The sequence below is a fragment of the Felis catus genome, chromosome B4, assembly GCF_018350175.1.
Source record: "Felis catus isolate Fca126 chromosome B4, F.catus_Fca126_mat1.0, whole genome shotgun sequence".
NCBI classification, from domain to species: domain Eukaryota; kingdom Metazoa; phylum Chordata; class Mammalia; order Carnivora; family Felidae; genus Felis; species Felis catus.
Window position 1 is genome coordinate 24,134,106 of NC_058374.1, and position 19,927 is coordinate 24,154,032.

General features: G+C 37.7%; 1 protein-coding gene across 2 annotated transcripts in view; it reads left to right on the forward strand.

The window, feature by feature from the left end:
* Positions 1-18,663, forward strand: part of GPR158 (G protein-coupled receptor 158) — a 421,093-nt gene extending 402,430 nt beyond the window's left edge. For both annotated transcript variants that reach the window (XM_011283685.3, XM_045061023.1), the window contains 4 exons: positions 4,926-5,064; positions 10,141-10,246; positions 13,378-13,524; positions 14,253-18,663. In XM_011283685.3, coding sequence (XP_011281987.3) covers positions 4,926-5,064; positions 10,141-10,246; positions 13,378-13,524; positions 14,253-15,728 — 1,868 coding nt within the window. In that variant the 3' untranslated portion in view covers positions 15,729-18,663. The remainder of the gene's footprint in view (positions 1-4,925; positions 5,065-10,140; positions 10,247-13,377; positions 13,525-14,252) is intronic.
* The last annotated feature ends 1,264 nt before the right edge of the window (positions 18,664-19,927 follow it).

Below are 19,927 nucleotides of genomic sequence, written 5' to 3' on the forward strand. Positions count from 1 at the left end.
GCACCCCCAGACTCCATGGTCTAATAAAGTCACTTCTAGCTTTAAAATTCTATCAAGAGTATCATTCTCATTGTTTTCAGCATTGTAACTCTCGCAACTGTTCTTATTTTAAAAAGAAAAAGCAACTAAGCCTCCCAAATATCAAGGCTCCTGTATGCCAGTTGAGGCCTAGAACACTGGAACTTGAGTTACTCTCAAGCATTATTGAAGTTGTTTTCATACTTCATGATAACTTCTGTGCTGCCTACCATGTTATTGCATGCACAAAACCAGAAAACTTTGAAAGTGAAGGACTTAGAGGAAAACAGAGGAGGACATTAAAAGAAATACTTAGAGGGGCACCTGGGTGGCTCAGTCGATGAAGCATCTGATTCTTGATTTCGGTTCAGGTTACGATCTCACGGTTCGTGAGCCTGCATCAGGCTCTGCAGTGACAGCGCAGAGGGAGCTTGGGATTCTGTCTCTCCCTCTCTCTCTGCCCCTCCCCCACTTGCGTATGCTTCCTTGCTCTCTCTCAGTCTCTCTGTCAAAAATAAATAAGCATTTAAAAAATTCTTTTTTTTTAAATTTTTTTTTTCAACGTTTATTTATTTTTGGGACAGAGAGAGACAGAGCATGAACGGGGGAGGGGCAGAGAGAGAGGGAGACACAGAATCGGAAACAGGCTCCAGGCTCTGAGCCATCAGCCCAGAGCCTGACGCCGGGCTCGAACTCACGGACCGCGAGATCGTGACCTGGCTGAAGTCGGACGCTTAACCGACCGCGCCACCCAGGCGCCCCTAAAAAATTCTTTTAGAAAAACAGAAATTCTTGGAAAATTCAACCTAAATGTGTCATTTATATATTTACTTGTGCCACATAAAAATAATTTTAAAGGGGCTAAGAAGCATAAAATGTTACTAAGACAAAAATGCCTTTGCAGCACAGCAAAGCAGGGAACCACAGCTTGAGAGACATTTGTACTCTGAAGTTGTTTTCCTCTCAGCCATCGTGGGTGTTCTGAGATCACAGAGCCCAGGCATCTTCAGTGTCAAAGAACTGATACTAATTCTCACTTTGCTTGACCCAGCCCTTTGGAAAGATAACTTGAAATCGCTTTCACTATCATATATAAATTTTTTAAAGGCTATGGTAGCTCACTTTCAAACTGGTATCCCTTATAGATTAAAAAGCAAAATACCTCAGTTTTCTGAAAGCTCCACTTGGGTCTTTGAATATAAATGCAATTCCCTCTCTAACTGTACTCATGCCTCCCATCAAAATCATTTAACAGCAGAAATTATTTTCTAAAGCAGAAGCACAACACATATTTCAACTCCCACGTAATAACACTGCAAAATTTGGTAACATCTGCATATTTTCTTTCCTAATTGCAGTGTTAGTTTGAAGTTAATTATATGAAACTGATTTTTTTCCCAAGCACAACTTTTATATATCACATTTAGTTTAATTGGTACTTTGAATAATAAATTGTTTTTCAGCCAGAGCATATTGTTTGATATTGCTAATGAAATGATTTTAATGTTAAGCTTAGCTGTTGGGAGGAATCTTACTTTATCTCTTATTTTTAAATATAATTATACATTACAGCACCCTAATTAACCTGTTTTCCTTTTTTTAATCCTCAAGATAACATTATGTAAAAAGACTGCAACAAGTGCAGGAGGTGGTGTCTTCAGAAGGAGATAGTTTCTGCTACGTGGAAATCCTTCCATGTCAGCATACTTCTGTGCTGCTGGTTGTTTAACAATATTTCTGGATTCATTATTCCTAAGTGGCAAGCACATTATCATACACGTCGTGGCCCGTCAGTAAACAGCAGTTAGCACTATTAATAATAATGCCGGTATGACCTTTACACGTCTGTAATCCCTGCAGTGTTAGAGGGAGTGACAAGGTAACAGAAAGTCTACATCTCTAATAACATGAAAGTGATATCATTTATATTCTTTCAATTCAGCAAATGTTTATTGAATCTTATCTATGTATGCTCCATACTGTTGCTGTCTGTGTGGGCAAAGGCAGAAAAAAATCTTTGAAAGCCTCGATTCCTTGTTGAATCATTAGATTGCGCACCTGAAATTTATATAACCCTGGATGTTAATTATACTTGAATTTAAAAAGTAAGTAAATAAATAAATAAATAAGACTTGCTTCTTTTCCTGAAGGTCATAACTATTTGGGGCTAAAGAAGGGAGTGATTAACATGACTCCACAAATAATTTTCTCTCAATTATATATCCTGTGGCATTATTCTCTGCATTGTGCAATATCGATAGTTAAAACCCATAAGAGATTAGAGGAAGGAAAATTCAGTGCAAGGTAGAATCAATTCAGGCGGCTTTGTGATGGAGGTGGGGCCTGAATTGGACATTGAAAAATTGGATAAGATTGGAAAATGTGGGTGAGAAGAAATTCTTGGTGTGAGCAATAGCATAAACAAAGACTCAGAAGCAAGAAGAATCTTTGAAGTGGTCAGAGGACGATGAGTCTTCCTGGGTCAGCTCAGAGTTCATGCTAGGGAGTACTGGAAGGTCATGTTGGATGTATAGCATGAAGTCACAGGGAGCTAGGAATGTCAGGACCAAGCCTTCGTAAAATAATAGTAAGCCACTAGAGATATCTGAATGACGATGCATGCAGTACCTCACAAAAGCCTGACCTGAGGGGTTAACAACTAGATAAATCAGGGGTGAGAAATATACAAGCACAAAAGAATAAGGCCAAGCAAAGTGGGCAACTAACATGAAGCCTGGGTAGCAAGAAAGGCTTAAATGTGAGGACATGTCTGCCCAGGCATGAATCCCTTGTAGTCTTCCTTTTGGGGCAAGAATTATTTCCAGGGTCCTAAGTGAGTATGAGTGAATCTTATAATGGAAATGTGAATCAGCTAGCCCAAGTGGAGTGCCAGGGATTTGGACAAATCCTGATGTGATCAAAGTGGAGTTTCAGAAAATAAAGAATGAATGAACACAGGATGAAGCCAGGTTTAGATGGGGCAGTTGAAAAATAACTGTAACAAATAAAGAGCAATATGATAGGCACTTAAAGGGTAGTCATTATGGGCACTGGGAGGAACGGTCCCTATGAAAAACAACTCAAAGTAGAAATGTACCAAAGAAAGGCAGCTGAGATTTCCAACCTGGGTAAAGAGGCAATAGCAGTACCATGGACAGAAATACAAGTTAGAGGGCCACTGGGTGGCTCAGTCGGTTAAGTATCTGCCTCTTGATTTCAGCTCAGGTCATTATCTCAGTTTGTGAGATCATGCCCCACGTCAGGCTCTGCGATTACCATGCAGAGCCTGCTAGGGATTCTCTCTCTCTTTTTGGTCCCTCCCCAACCCGGACGTTCTCTTTTTTTTCCTCTCTCTCTCTCTCAAAATAAATGAATAAACTTAAAAAAAAAAAAAGAAAGAAAAGAAATACAAGAGTTAGGAAGGAAAGTTCTACATGAAGACCTCAGCATTTCTTGATTTGCTTTTCCTGATCCAGTAGAACTCGGCTGGAAAGAACATTTATAGCACATGGCCAGTGGCCAACATACTGAATAATTGGGACTGAATAAATCTCATGGAGATCTTGGAGTGTGCCTTATTTTTTATTTGGCTTCTAACCACATCAGGGTTTTAGAGTATCTCTTGACAGATGTGTTTATTTAAGGGATTTTCAATAATTAGGGCACTACCTATTGTTTAAATACTGACAGAAATAGGCTGAAAGGTTGGCAGGTAAAACAGCTTTAGCATATGGGAATGGAAGTCAGTGTCTCAGTACATAAGTAAGTAGGTTACCTCCAGGTAATACATTTGATGAAATATTTTCTCCAAATTAGAGCTTTCTTCTTTATTCTTATTAATTAGATATTATCTTCTTTAGATACTATCTTACAGTGAGGTCATGTCGCTAAGACAGATAAAATGAATGGTAGCAATTATTGGTCAAAAAGGGTTAAAGTAGTGATGTTCAGTTTGGAAAAAAAAGTCAAACGAGATGTTTAACAATAAGATCCATTTAATGTGTGTTTTTATGTATTCCTTTACTTATCTGATATCTACCATGTCCGTAACTATATTATGTGCTTTATATCCATTTTTTAATTTCATTAGCAAATAATCTCATGAAATATGTACTTTTTATTATTCTCATTTTCCAAATAAGAAAACTGTGGCCAGAGACGTTAAATTGCCTCAGATTGTGCAAAGTTAATTAGAGACAGAGCCAGAATTTCCAATCAGGCCTAATGTGATTCTGAAGCCCTTATCCTTAACCGCTTTACTATGCTTGTCTCTTCTGGCTTGATCCCACAAACAAGGTGATTATGAATTTTACGAAGCCTTCAGCACTCCACCCACAAAAGATGGGATTTCTGTCATGTGTGAAGAAATAATGGTTCATTTATAAAATATGCCACTGAATGTTTATCAACCTATTTTCTCACATTTCTAGCAATGGATATTTTTATGTTGTTGAACCAGATTCAATGCGGTAAGACCTTGCATTTCTAGAAGCTACATATGAACACAATACAAGCCTTTGTTGCCTTGATGACTTCATTATGAGCCAGGTGCTCCGTGAATATCTTAAACTCAGGTTGGGGATGTAGAAAATAATTTTACAGTCGTTTCAGGAAAAAAGCCAGGCATTAGCAAAAGAAAAATCTGAGACACCAAGCACTGTTTTTAAAAAAGCAAGAAAACAAAAACCAAAGTGTACCTTTGAAAAGTCTCCACACTGAATAAACTCTTAAATGTGTGTCACATGTATTCATATGTGAATGACATTTTGTATGCATCTACTTCTAGCTAAACTTATGTTTCTGTAATAGACACAAAATGCATGCTAAAGCACTTAAATTTTGCATTTTTATTCACCTATAAAACTAACGGAAAATTGTTCTTTTCTTTGTTGTTGTTCTTCTCACAGCTGAATTTTTATTCCTCTTGTGGGGTGTTTATCTCTGCTATGCAGTGCGGACAGTCCCATCAGCATTTCATGAGCCACGCTATATGGCTGTCGCAGTTCACAATGAGCTCATTATCTCTGCTATATTCCATACAATTAGGCAAGTGCTCTGTAGAGCTAGCAAATAACTGTTTTATTTCTCCGATGTGTTGTGGTTTGATTTACATAGCAAAACTGGGTAAAATGCATCATGGAAAGATTCGGGAAGGATAATGCTTTTAAGCTGACTAATTTCTTTGCCACAGAAATGGCAAATGAATGTAGGGTTTTGTTTTTTTTTAACTGTTCTTAGTTCCTGCTGATGTTCTGTTACTACCTTTATTTTGAAGGTTAATTACTCTGTATTATTGTATTCTATCAAACCACTTACAGGAATGTCATTGAATATTGTTATGATATGTAATACTTTTTGTTCTGAAGATATAAAGCTACACATGCATACATCATAAAGTTGATATAATAAATTATCTGTGTTTCCATTCATGTTTAATGCATGGGGTTACGCTTTTAAAATCAATATTCAGATAGACAATTTATGTGTATTTATTCTGCTGAATTCAAAACTAAAAAACCATTCCAACCCAAGGACTAGATTTTTGTGTGCAATGGGGTTTAGCAGTGACCTTCTATTGTACGCATGTATGCTTGGCCCTCCATTTTTTGATATCCCCTATATTTCGTACTCGGTCAGTACAAAGGAGGAAGAAAGGGGCTAATGATAAGTGAACAAAATGAAATATGTGTGACTTATCTTCTGAGAATTTATGCCTATCTGAAAATGAAATGAAAACCTCAGTGAGAACAAAAAAAGAAATCCTATAATTTCAAAAGTAACAAAAAAGATGTCATTCACTTGCTCTACATATATTAAAAGTTAGGACGTACTTAAGAATACAATGAGAAATTTTAAATATTCAGCCATTTCCCTCAGTGGAAAAACATTAATAATAGTGGGAGTCAGAGTGGGAAGGTGTGGATCTGTGGAAGTTTTGGAAGATATTTATCATTTCTCACTTTAGTCAATAATTATAAAATTATATCTTGCACTTCTAGGAACAGATGATGGCAGAGAGCAGTTGAGCCTTAGACACACCTACACTTTTTATCTTTTAAGTAAGAAAGGGGGTATTTATGATTTGATCATCTTGGAGCCTCCATCAAAGGGCTAGGAATCCAGGGAATTTGCCTCTTTGCTTTGTCTTGACCCCTCTCAAAAGAGAGAGAAAAGAGAAAACGAGAAGAGGAAGGAAAGATGAGAAGCAAAATATGATATTATAACTGGGCAAAAAGAAGTCTCTCTCAATCCTCTTTAGACTAGAGCTGGAGGACACGAGAGGAGGTGTCCTCTGTGCACAGTGTAGTGAGCACCAGAGAGGACTCTGCCATGGGCAGAGCCCCAAAGTCTTCACAGTTCTCCCAAACCATCTCCCAAGAAAAGTTGCATTTTTGTTTTTTGTGTCCAGGATATCAAACACATATGTTTCAAGGTATAACAAACATGCTTCTCTAGAACCATTTATAAGTTAAATGTTATATAAATGAACCAATTGCAGAGTTCTAAGCATACCAAGAGGCTTATTGCAGATGAGTTTAAATGTCTTCTGTTGCCAGAATGTGACCATGTCATGCAAAGGCCTTCCTACTTTTGCCCTACAATCAGCTGCTGTATTTCTTAGAACCAAATTGCCCAAGAAATTAAATCTGTTTAAAGCAGTTGCCTAAATTGATTCTTATCCTTTTCTACTTGAAGATTTATTCTTTTCAATTTTCATTGTTAAATGTTTTTTCAATGGATTTTATTGATTGATTGATTGATTGATTTGATTGATTTATTTTTTCAATGGATTTTAAACTCTCAACTGGTCCAAGTCTTTTCAGCAGTAGGCAAGGTAAAGCACTTTTTAAATGAACTTAAAAAAAATTCTTGAGAAGGCAATAGGTGGTTATTACAGATAAATCATAAAATGATAAAAAAATAAACTCCCTAATCCAACCACCCAAAAGTGATAAGCACTGTTAACATATTAGGAAACACATGCTAAATATTCACTGAAAATAATTTTCTTGGGAGCCTGGCTGGCTCAATCAGGGAACATGCGACTTTTGATCTGAAGGTCATGAGTTCAAGCCCCACATTGGGCATCGAGCTTGCTTTAAAACAAAATTAGTTTTCTTACTTTGCTTAGGTCTTTCCTACAGAGTCCCAAACAACCCATTAGCCTAGCCAGATGAACCATGTAAATGATGAGCTGGGTGCACATAGGCACAAGTGCTGACTGAATTGTTCATGTTGAACCTAGTAGATTTGGTGTTAGTAGACATGCCATACTCACAAGATCAATTTTCTTCCAGATAACTATGTAGTCCCCTATAAGTTTTGAACAGGGAGGACTTCCAATGGCAACAGGGTGACCAGCCTTGGTAGGCCTTGGTATTTTCTTAGGCAAGCCTAAGAACACCTGCGTGGGAAGCCCTACATTTTAAGTTCCAAATTTAACTTACCTTTCAATTAGATTGTAGCATATTGGCTTCAAAGAATCGTAGTATATATTAGCTACTTTCTCAGAAATTTAACTTGTATGGTCATAAACAGCCAAGGATAGAATTATAGTTTGACACACTAAATCTACAGAACACTGACTTTAGGGAGATGAGCAAGAAGCAAGTAATAGGCAGTAATAATTAAAGGAGTCAAGTATATACAATTTCTTATTTACATGTGGACTGAATTTGTACATGCTATGATTCCAATGTTGGTAAAGTCCAAGAATAAGAAACAAGAACATAATAATTTAAATAAACTGGGTTCATCTTTGTAATTTTTTAATAGAATCATATAATATTAAATAAGGCATCCAACATCAGCAAAGGTATTCTCTATCAATAGGACATATCTGTTCTTTCTTATTTGCTTAAAATATAAAATTATACATACATAACTGTATGTATGTATGTATGTATACATACATAAATATGTAAAGCTATAACTGCATATTTATATACAGATTTACTTTTATTCTCATCAAATTGCCAGATTAAACAAATAAACTAAAAGGATTAAGTCCGGCAGTCTCATAATGCAGAAGGCATTTTGCTTAATCTGTTCTATAATCCTTCACTAAGCATAAAGCAGAGCTTTGGGAAAGTGCGAGATTTTAAAAGGTTTGCTTTTCTTCCTAACTTGAATTTTTTAATATTTCTATGATCCTGACTGTTAGATCTATTTTTTTAGAAGCTGAAATAGTCTTTCAAAGAAAACCAATCTTTAAAATGACTGCAAAACCCAATTTCTCTTAAGGTCGTTCTAGTCAGAATTGCAACCTAACAAGCCCAGCAGTATTTAAAAGCTGGTTAATTTAGAGAAAATTGATGTTCGTATACAGTACTTCAAAATTACTTTTTGGGAGACTCACCATTTTAATTTAAAATACATGTAAGCATTGTTCCTTCCAGATACTGTCAGGCTAACATTCACTTGCATTCACTGGCATTCATAATGTTCACTGGCATTTGAATAGAAATCCCCAGTGCGTGAGCCTGTGGACTGTAGACCCATCCCCTTCCCTGTAACTGTCTGCCCCAGAACTGGAAATGGCCCCAGCAGTTTGGGATGAGATCATTTTCCAGGCCACATTTTATATTGCTTCTATGCTTCAGATACTGTAACTTGTTACTGAGGATGATGATCCTGTTTCACTGCTTTAAAAAAGAAAAAAAAATCTCACCTGACCCTACAGAGACTCTGTCAAAAAATATCTCATCCCTGAACAAAGTGGATATTCATTTAGTCATATCCAAGGCAGGTATAAAGCCACTTTTCTGACAAAGGAATTAGAGAAGATGTTAATTCATAAAATCCTGTTTAGTAATGTGTGAGCTATCGTGAGTTTTCTGTACTTCTATGCATGTATTGTAAGTCCATTTTGTCTGTGTCTCCAAACACAGGGGAAACTACCTCTCCATTTTGGACAACTCTTGAGCCTCCATTTTAACTTGATATTTGAGGGAGAAACTTGGTATTTGGGGGAGTGGGGGATAGGATAGAGGTAAAAATGAGGAAGAAATCCACTTAGTGGAAATTCTGAGTATAAATAATACTAATTTACTTAGTAAAAGATATAAAATTAGTTTCTTCTACGTTTAGATTCATATATGTTTATATAACATTATATATGTTAATGTTCATAAGCATTGTCTTAAGATATCAGCTTTTTAAATTTGATGATGTATATCACTGAATCAAAATGCTGATTGTCTAATTCCAAATGCAGTAAAATCTCATATTTAGCTTTTCGTGGATAAACAGTAGATGGGAAAAAATTAAAAGAAAAATATAATTGCAAAGGACCTTGATAAAAGCAACATCTGGTTTCTGCAGAAGAATGAGTCCTTAAAACATGAGTTTGTTTGTACATATACCTAATGATTTATGAAAATATTCCAGCAATTACCAGAGTAGATCTCAGTACTGAAGTTTTCCTATACAAGTTTCCTGCAAACTCTTCTAGAACACAACTTTATAAATTACTCAGCAAGATATGATTTTAAATATTGCATTTTAAATTATCATAAAACAGTTTGATACTTTACAATAACTAAATTTTTTATTTTAGAAGAGGCGTTTTACAAACCATTAGTATATTCATTTTTCCATTACATTGTTCATCCTTGAAGCCTTTGAGGTCATTCACAAAGACAGATAATTACCTACCCTTTTTTTTCTTATTTTTTTCTTGATTAATGTTTTCAAATGTAGAGAATTAGAATCAAGAGTTATTTGGATGTGTCTCATAGCCCAAATTTTCCTGAAGTCACCAGTTTGTAAGCCCATTCTTCTTTTGAATTCATAAGTGTTCGTTGCTTTAATTTTAAGACATTCAATTTACATACAAAATAATAATTCCAGGAAATGATTAGCACATGATATATCTATATGCTGTCTTTCTTACTAATAACTTAAAATAATAAATAATAAAGAGTTCATATCTTTATCCAAATGCAGTCACTTTGAGCCTTATTCTCCTGTGATGACAATATATGCCATAGAAACAGCAATACAACTGTTTCCATGCTTGCTTGTTTTTTTAAAATACACCAAGGAAAAAAGTTTCCAAGTATCCTAGGGTTTTAAATAGAGATCTTGTTGGATTACTAACTTGGTGAATTCTCATTTCAGATTCGTTCTGGCCTCAAGACTTCAGTCTGACTGGATGCTAATGCTGTATTTTGCACATACTCATTTGACTGTGACAGTCACCATTGGGTTGCTTTTGATTCCAAAGGTACTCCTTTAACATTACTTTTCTCTTGCAAGACAATTATTTTAAATAAGCATGGAGTTGTTTCTCCTTTAAAAAATTATCTGGCATATAGGCCAAGAGAGGTGTGGAGATTTGCTTGACGCTCTAAAATAATTTTAAAGCTCTCTCCTCAGGGAACTAGATGTCTCTTTTCTTTTGGAATTTATTAAATATCCTATATAATTATTAAATGCTTCAATTTTTACAAAACCCATCATCTGGTTCAGTTCTTTTTCAAATATTTTGATACACAGTTATGTTTTAATTATGGGCTCAAGATGGCTTTTGACTGTAGCTATAACATCAAAATTATTTTTTGAAAAGAATTAGCCTCTTCTAAGAGTCCTCTTGTTTGGATTGATATTCAAGAAGCATTGTATTGCAAACATTCAGAAAATTTTTATATAAATAGAAATAAATAATTATAATGTTGTGTATAGAAGAATCCTGCTTAATAAAGATAGGCTGACAAAGATTTATCTAGACAGCATACTGAAGTGGGGGGAATTATCAATATGTGCTCCGCCCCCACTAGTTATACAGTAGGGAATCATTAGCTAAGACTTTCATCTCTCTGAGTTTCAGTTTCCTCATCTAGGACATGATAGCCATAAAGCTGCTTACAGTGAAATAATATGATCGCAGAGTGTGGGAGAATAACATACAAGTTAGAGCATTATTATTATTTTCCTCTTTTGCCCATGGAAAAACAAAATATTAGGGCACTATGTATCTGTGTAAGTGGCACACGATATATTATTAGCATGGTTGAGACAAGAATTGTGATTTCCTATCATTCACTCCAGGCTTTACCTCCTCTCACAATTAACCAAAACACTAAATGAAATTCAGCCTGACTGAAAACCCAAACAAATGTAAACAGAGCCAAATGCCTACTTTCTTCCTTACTTGAATTATACCAAATAGCCACAATTTCCATGGGCTAGTCTGTTACTGCAGTTTATCCTATCCATTTTCATAGTTTCCATTATATGATTACATTTTTATTAGATGGATATACTGTATACTCAGGCTATTTATTCAGTTGTAATAATTGAAAACACATGTTCATACAAAAATTTGTACATGAATGTTCCTAGCAGCACTATCCATAACAGCTAAAAAGTGGAAACAACCCACATGTCCATCAATTGATAAATGTATAAACAAAATGTGGTGTATCTATACAATGGAATACTGTTCATCAATAAGAAGGAATAAAGCACTGATACACGCTACAACTTGTACAGGCCTTGAAAACATTATGCCAAGTGCAAGAAGCTAGACACAAAAGGTTGCATGATTCCATTTCTATGAAATGTCCAGGACAGGCAACTCTATGGAGACAGAAAGTAGATTGGTGGTTGCCACTAGCTAGGGAAGAGGGGATATGGAAGTGACTGCCTACTGGGTTCAAGATTCTTTTGGAGGTGATGAGAATATTCTGGAATTAGATAGTGGTGATGGTTGCACAGCCCTGTGAATATACCAAAAATCATTCAATTGTATGATTTGAAATTGAGAATTTCATGGTATATGAATTATATATCAACTTCAGATAACTACAAAAAAATCATTGAGGGGCTTTGCCAAGCACTGGTCTATGTACTAGAATAAGAGTAATGAACAGATAACATATGTGCTCTTGTGGTACTTATGTTCTGGAGAAGGGGGAAACAGAAAAGATAAGATAAATATTTCAAATATTATTTTAGATGGATATAAGGAAATATAATGCAGTAGAAAATGGACAATATCTGACAAGTAACTGTTTCTTAAACTCATGGTCACCTCTAAGACTGTGCTTGACAAAAACAAGTCCATTCTTATCCATAACCTCTCAGTGATTCACTAGTAGCTTGTGAGATTTGGAAGGATAGGGACTGTGTTTTATTAATCTTTATGGCCTTAAGTTCCTGACACATGTGGGAACCACAAACATAAGTAGAAGAGTGAAGGCAAGATTCACCCATTTCTGTGGTTTCTCAACCAGTCCCTATAACAAAACCTTCACGGTTCCTTAAGCAGAGAATTGCCATTTCACATTAGTTATCTTATATTGATGTTCACCGGCCCACATAAATATTTTAACAAGTATTGACATTGAAATTGCTCTGTATCATCAAAGGGTGATCTGTTAATTTTTTAAAGGAGTATTTGAGCTGATGACAAGCTGTGAGAAGAGAACTCATTTCCCTAAGCCTCTCTCTCAATTTTCATAGACTAGTCACTTAGTTTATATATTGTGTGAAGTGGCTGGATTGTTTTGAGTCTCCCTGCTTTCCATCATTTACCCAATTCATTCTTCTTCATGTCTCCATTTGCAAAAGAATAGAGATAGCAAGAGTACATGAAACTGAAAAATATCAAAAGGCCACATGAAAATAATAAAAATACCTCAAAATGTTCGGTGAAGGAGGAACTTGAGAATAATGAGCTTGAGAAAAAATTCTGTAAGTTCAGTGAATCTCTGACTTTTAAAGTTAGATATCATCACTTTAGGCTGAGAGGGCTCTGTGCTCCAGAGAGGTTCCACGATTTGCTCAAGATATCACTGTCAACACAATTGAGGTTGGAATTGAGATCCCTTGTCCCCTGAGTCTTGGAAGCAACTTTTTTGAAGCTAAGTGGAGTAGACAGAAAGTCACTGTCTGTGATCAGAGCCACTTGTGCCCTTAGATGAAATACAGTGTCCCCTATTTGAAACAAAACGACAAACACAAGGTAGACCCTACTGCTCAAAAAATATTTCCATCCAACTGCCGGGGAGTTTAAATTGCTACTCTTGGAAAACATTTGTTTGGGTTTTTCTACCTATTTTCATTTTCAAAATGCAAATATAATGGAAGAGGAGTAGCGTAAGTGAACACCGGGAGCCTGGAGAAAAGACAAGGAAGAAAATAGTAGTCAGAGAAGGAACCACTTATCAATATTGCCTAAGAGCTGTAGCTGTAGCGTGTAACATGGAAAGCAAAACACAAACATAGCAGCAGATCTTTTGTGAAGAGTTCTAAGCCGAAGAGATGATACGAACATTAGAACCTTTAGAAAATTATTATGCTCTGCCTTATAGTGGGCTAATGTCTACAGCTCATATTGAGTATCTATTGCAGTTTTCACATTCAAGCAATAACCCACGAGATGACATTGCTACAGAAGCATATGAAGATGAGCTAGACATGGGCCGGTCTGGATCCTACCTGAACAGCAGTATCAATTCAGCATGGAGTGAGCACAGCTTAGACCCAGAAGACATTCGGGTAATACCAGGATTTCATCTTTCTTATTTCAGATTAACCCCGTTTATACAGGCAAGCCCATGTGGGCTGATGTACGTGTATGCTCATCTGTGTGCATGTGTGAGTCAGAGAGAAAAAGAGAAGGGGACTGTGTGTTTTTGTAAGAACCAAAGACATCAAAGGGAGTTAATTCAGGTGTAAAACATTTATTATGGTAGAAATTCTACAAGCCAATCTTGATAGTCTCAGCTGACTTTTATTAGCAGCCATAATGATGAACTGGTTACACTGGTCCCCTAATACCATTTATGACATTTTGCTGATGGAAAGGCAGATCTGTGAGCAGAGAGAATGGGTTACTGAGAATAATCTGTGACAACATATCAGCATTTGGAGTAAGAAGATGCTTTCAGTAACTGATGGTCTGTTGTCCCCTAGATCTGATCTACCATTAGGGGTAATTTTATCAATGGCTACATGATGCTTCCAATATCGTTTAGGGGTATGGCTTATCGGTAGATAATAAGCTGTGTTTTTATTGTGATCCCAGTTGAGTCTGGCACACACAACTCGTAAGTCCCAAGGGCTTGCTCCATGAAACGAGGGTAAAATGCATGTGTTCAGGTCTTAAAGTTCAAACGCTATGTGAAACAGAATGCAAATTAATAAACCTCAAATTACACTTAGTAATATTATCTTGCTAAATCACTAAGTTCCACATCTCTGTGAATTTGCTCTTGTTCTGGCAGGATGAGCTGAAGAAACTCTATGCCCAGTTGGAAATATATAAGAGGAAGAAGATGATTACAAATAACCCCCACCTCCAGAAAAAGCGGTGCTCCAAGAAGGGCTTAGGCCGTTCAATCATGAGGCGTATCACCGAGATCCCAGAGACGGTCAGCAGGCAGTGTTCCAAAGAGGACAAGGAAGTCACAGACCACAGCACAGCCAAAAGCACTGCCCTGGTCAGGAAGAACCCACAAGAGTCTTCAGGTAACACCGGGAAGCCCAAGGAGGAGTCCCTGAAAAACCGAGTCTTCTCACTGAAGAAATCCCACAGCACTTACGATCATGTGAGGGAGCACACAGAAGAGTCCAACAGTTTACCAGGGGAAAGCCAAGAAGAGGAGTCTACAGAACATTCCACACTGGAGTCTCTGTCAAGTAAAAAATTAACACAGAAACTGAAAGAAAACAGTGAGGCCGAGTCCACAGAGTCTGTGCCTTTGGTGTGTAAGTCAGCAAGTGCTCACAATCTCAGCTCAGAGAAGAAGCAGGGGCACCCACGAACATCCATGTTACAAAAGTCTCTCAGTGTCATAGCAAGTGCCAAGGAGAAGACTCTTGGATTAGCTGGGAAAACCCAAACATCAGGCCTGGAAGAACGTGCTAACTCCCAGAAACCTCTGCCAAAAGATAAAGAAGCAAACAGAAAATACTCAAATTCAGATAATGCAGAGACTAAAGATTCTGCCCCCCCAAACTCCAGTCATTTGGAGGAGCCAAGAAAACCTCAGAAATCTGGGATTATGAAGCAACAAAGGGTCAACCCGTCCACTGCCAATTCTGAGATGAGCCCAGGCACCACCCAGATGAAGAACAACTTTGACATAGGGGAAGTGTGCCCTTGGGAGATTTATGACCTGGCCCCTGGTCCCGTGCCTTCAGAATCAAAAGTTCAAAAACACGTATCTATTGCAGCTTCTGAAATGGAGAAAAACCCAACTTTTTCCTTAAAGGAAAAATCTCATCAGAAGCCTAAGGCAGCTGAACTATGTCAGCAAACCAATCAGAAGAGCGTAGACAAGGCTGAGGTATGCCCTTGGGAGAGCCAAGGTCAGCCCGTTTTGGAAGATGAGAAGAAGTTGATTTCCAAGACTCAGGTTCCCCCAGGGAGGGCTAAAGGTGAGAATGGCGGTCAGCGTTATGCGATAAACGTGTGTGCTGGGCAATATGAAGAGCTGCCCCCCAAAGCTGTAGCATCAAAAGTAGAGAATGGAAATCTCAACCAAACGGGAGACCAGGAACAAAAAACATCTTCCCCTGAGGAAAATGTGCCTGGCTCCTATAACTCAAGTAATAACTTTCAGCAACCTTTAACATCGCGAGCTGAGGTGTGTCCTTGGGAGTTTGAGACCCCAGATCTACCAAATGCTGAAAGAAGTGCTTTACCTGCTGCCTCTTCCACTTTAAGTGCAAATAAGATAGCAGGGCCTCGGAAATAAGAGGTCTGGGATACTTGTGGGCGTAGCATCCCCAGAAAGAAAAGGAGAAGAAGGAAGAAACCCTGAATTCCACAGAAGATAGAAATTCCCAAAGAATATTTGTCAGTCAAGGGAAAGGGGAAAGACAAGGGCAGAAGAAGACCTGGAGGGCAGAGCAACATCACAATGGAGGAATTAGACTGGCCTAGAGAAGTCTTTCCCCTGAGGACATGAGGAGAATCCTGACATTTCGGCATGTAGGGAGAGTAGCCCTCACCGTCTGCCCCTGATCAGTATTTGCCCATGGCCCTTTGAAGATCCTAAGCAAGGCAAGCCAGAAGACACAGTATGAGATTGTGCAAAGAAGAAGAAGGTATAGACATATACGACCGAAATTCTAAGTAGCTAACTGAACTTACTTTACCTATTTAACCTTGATAGCACTGCTAACTTAATGCATCCCAAAAATACCTTTTATATTAATGATTGCTCTCATTTTCTTATAAATGTATGTTTCAGTACATGGTTGTGTCTCATATTCAAGCATTCCAGGTTGTATAACTTTTGCAAATAACTTTGATATTACGTGACACAACACATTTATGCAATCTGCAGCTACTCAATTGTTCTCGCAAGTTACAGAATACCTGCTATCTATCAACTTTAGTTGATTCTTGAAGTACAGTAAGCTTTCTCCGGCTTGGGAAGCCATAACTGTTATGATAAACTCTTCTCGTTCTGGCTGTGGTTTATATATATTGTGAATTTGGATTTGACTCTATTGTTTCACCTCATGGTTTGTTATACTGTCTTAATCAGGGTTTTTTATACAAGTTGAGTTACTTGTTTTGCACTTCTTGTTAGGACTCTGAGACCCAGCGGTCCAAATCTAGTCATGTGTCTCAGTAAAGGACAACTTACCTATTGTTTGTTCAGAGTCAGAGACAGGTAACGCCTTCATTCCAATCTATTGTCCCTTTTAACTCTTTTCAGTATTTCATACTTAGCAGCATTTCGTAAGGAAGAAGCTAAGAGTGAGAAAAATATACTGCACATTAGTATCACCACCGAAAGGGAAGACTCTAGGAATGACATGAGAATTACAACAGTAATTCTCTTCCCTGCAGAGCCAGGGAATTTGCCTTTCAAAACACAGACAGAAAGGGAGCTACTGATAGCACTTTCAAGGGAGTATTTTTTTAAAGAGAAAAATTATGATAGCATCAAGATCATTGTATGGATATATTTTTATTATGCATACCGAATATATATTTTAAATTACCTCCAACTACTTATTCTCATAAACTCTTACTCGTTGCTTCAGCTAGGGGTAGCACTTGCTGGGCTTAAATCCCAAAGAGGTTTATAACCTGATTTATTCAAAGCCTGTAAGGTGGTACAGGCTCTTCATTCTCCCAAGCACTGGAAAACTTACAAGTCCTACATATTGCCACCTCGCTCAAAATTAAAAATGCCAGGTTCATACGCAAAGCAAAACAGCTCCCGGAGCGAAATTTGTAAAACTTACTGCCTTCCACGCTGATCATTTGGCATGGAAATCCTAAGCTGCTGACTTAGCCCTACTGATGTGATCGTGAGAAGAGATTCTGATCTGAAGCTCAGTCTCATCTTAGTTAAAGATGAATTACTTAGAAATAGAATGCAGACTTCCCTTTCTCTCCCCGCTAAACGCTGGAGTATCGACGGCTCATTTGGCCAGGACATTTCCAGCCTAAGTAACTTTTCATTTAATGAGAAGCAAGGAGAACATGCTAGGAGGATGAAAGATAAGAAAAGAGAATCAGAAGGCAGATATGGGCTGTTCTGAGAGAATATCATTCTCAGTGGAGGGTAGAAACTAGGACTTCTCTTTATTCATCATCAGATTTTCTCAACGATTTTTATTCAGGAGTCAATGAGCGTGTCACCATTTTGCAAAGCTGTGCATAAATCTTCCTCACCCATTTGCTCAGTTTGTACATTACTCAGGTTGGTGGGGTAGGTTTGAAGAGATATAGAGATTCTATTTTTCTGCATTTCCTTCATTTATTTCCTTCTTTTCTTCCTTTTCAGTCAAGGCCTATGTATTCAGTAACCTTGGAATACAACTTTAAGGTATATTTGTGAACTTGGATAGGAATTGCCAGGTCTACCTGCTTGTTTCACTTATGTTCAAGGTCTGTGAGCACTTTATTCGCTTTTTGAGACCTAAGCAGTCAAGCATCAGTGACTTTTTATTGCACTTCAGGATGATCCTGCTAGAGATGTGGCTTAAAGAAGACTTGCCAAATTATACCTTAGTGACAGTCTACAGTCCATAGATTTTTCTCCACCAGCATAAATCAGTGAGAGTGCCTAGGGTCTTTCCTAGAGTTTCATCGCCATTGCTTATCACCAAGAGAAGTTTAAATCTACAATTCTTGAGGTTATTTTCTGAGATCGATAACAGTAAGAAAGTGAATAAACACTGTTAAGGTCACAAACATTTGCTAGGTTGTCCTTCTCAATGCATGTGCAGGCTGCATCCTGTCCTTGTTTTTAAGCCAGGGTTTATAAATAAGTAGATTTATACCAATCTTAATAGAACTGTATATTTTATGCAAGAATTAAATGCTTTACGACATGAATTATATAACTCAGCCCATTGTAAACTTTGGTGGCAACTTGGATTTGAAACTCGACAGTTCTCTTGTATTTGCTTCCTAGGTTTCTGCATGCAAGTGGTGACAGGTAGGACTGAAAAACACTGCCTTTTGACTTCTAGCATTTAGCAACCGAGAGTTGTAGAGTCAATAAAGCTGTAAGTCTCTTCACTTAATCTGTGGTTCTTCTGAAACTATTATCTGAAACCTACAGCATCCCACCATGAAATATTTGGTAAATTTATGTTGTGATGTGTTACAGCATGTAAATAATAATAACTTCTCTGCAATAAAACATATTTATATGAAAGTGATTCATGGCGATTTGTGTGTCTATCAAAAGAATCAAATTTATTTCACCTAACCAACTTGAGAAGGAATCCCATGTATCTTTGGCTTTGGTACACATGCACATACATCCTCATACGCTTATGTACAGAAATATGTGGTCAGCCAGATGTGGCCTCAAACAGGTAACCATTTGGAGCCAATAAAACCTGTTAGGACTAGTGGTTTTGATTTAAGACAGCTCTGCCTAAATGGGAAGTAATTCAGTTACCTATTTTAATTATCTGAACACACACGGGCAACTTGCTAAGCAATGGTGATGATCTTTACATGAACAGGAGCTCCAATATCCCGTGTCCAGTATCCAGTCACTGCTGCAGTAATACAGAGGACAGCCTGACTAAGTCATGGAGTCAGGGGAGGCTTAGTAGTGCAAGCTCATAAGGCTGAAATTCTGCAAAGGCATCAGGTATAAACAGGAGGTGTAACCCTGGAAAAGTCATCCCGCGCAGCCTTGCACGCCATGCTTCAGATTAACTACGGCCTTATCCTGCAGTACTGGGACCTATCAAAAAGCATTAAACTGGGTCATAATGAAGTCACGTAGAAGGGTCATTTGGGGAGCAGCCCAAAAATGGACGGAAGTGGGAAGAGACTGCAGGCAGCTACATCAGTTAGAAGAGTCAAAGGAAGGGAAGGTGAGGGCCTAAAGAGGAGAGGAAAAGATTTTATTGGTTATTTTCTGAAACTAGAGTCTTCAAATGGTATTGGTGTTGTTATATGAGGTCAGAAAATCAGAGCAGTAGATAACTATATCAAGTATAAATGTTCCTTCTAAGCTTATTGACACTTTGGATCGTTTCAAAAAATTTAAAAGCCCTCTCTGAAAATCCATAGACCTCCTGTCACCTGCCCACAAGAAAAGCTGTGGAAAAGAATAGCAAATTCATGCTGTGGGGAGACCTTATATTAAACCAGGCTGGGAAAAGAGCTGCAGTAGAGACTTAGCTTCCCATGTGAGAATGGCAGCTCTCTGAAGCAGAGAAGCAGATGAGGCAAGAGGGCAGAAGAGGGAGCAAGATGCTCCTTTCCAGTAACCAAGTCATTGAGAACATCCTTCCCCATCTCTTTAGCCATGTGTGTCCTGTATTCCACATATTCTTTGTGCTTAGACATAGAATCGGTGGTTTGAGCTCTTTGACCTTAAAGGGCTAAGACAAAAGCAGCTGGCAATTAACAAGTCATGAAAGTCAAGTCTACTGTCCCTTCTCATGTGATAAGGAAGGTAGA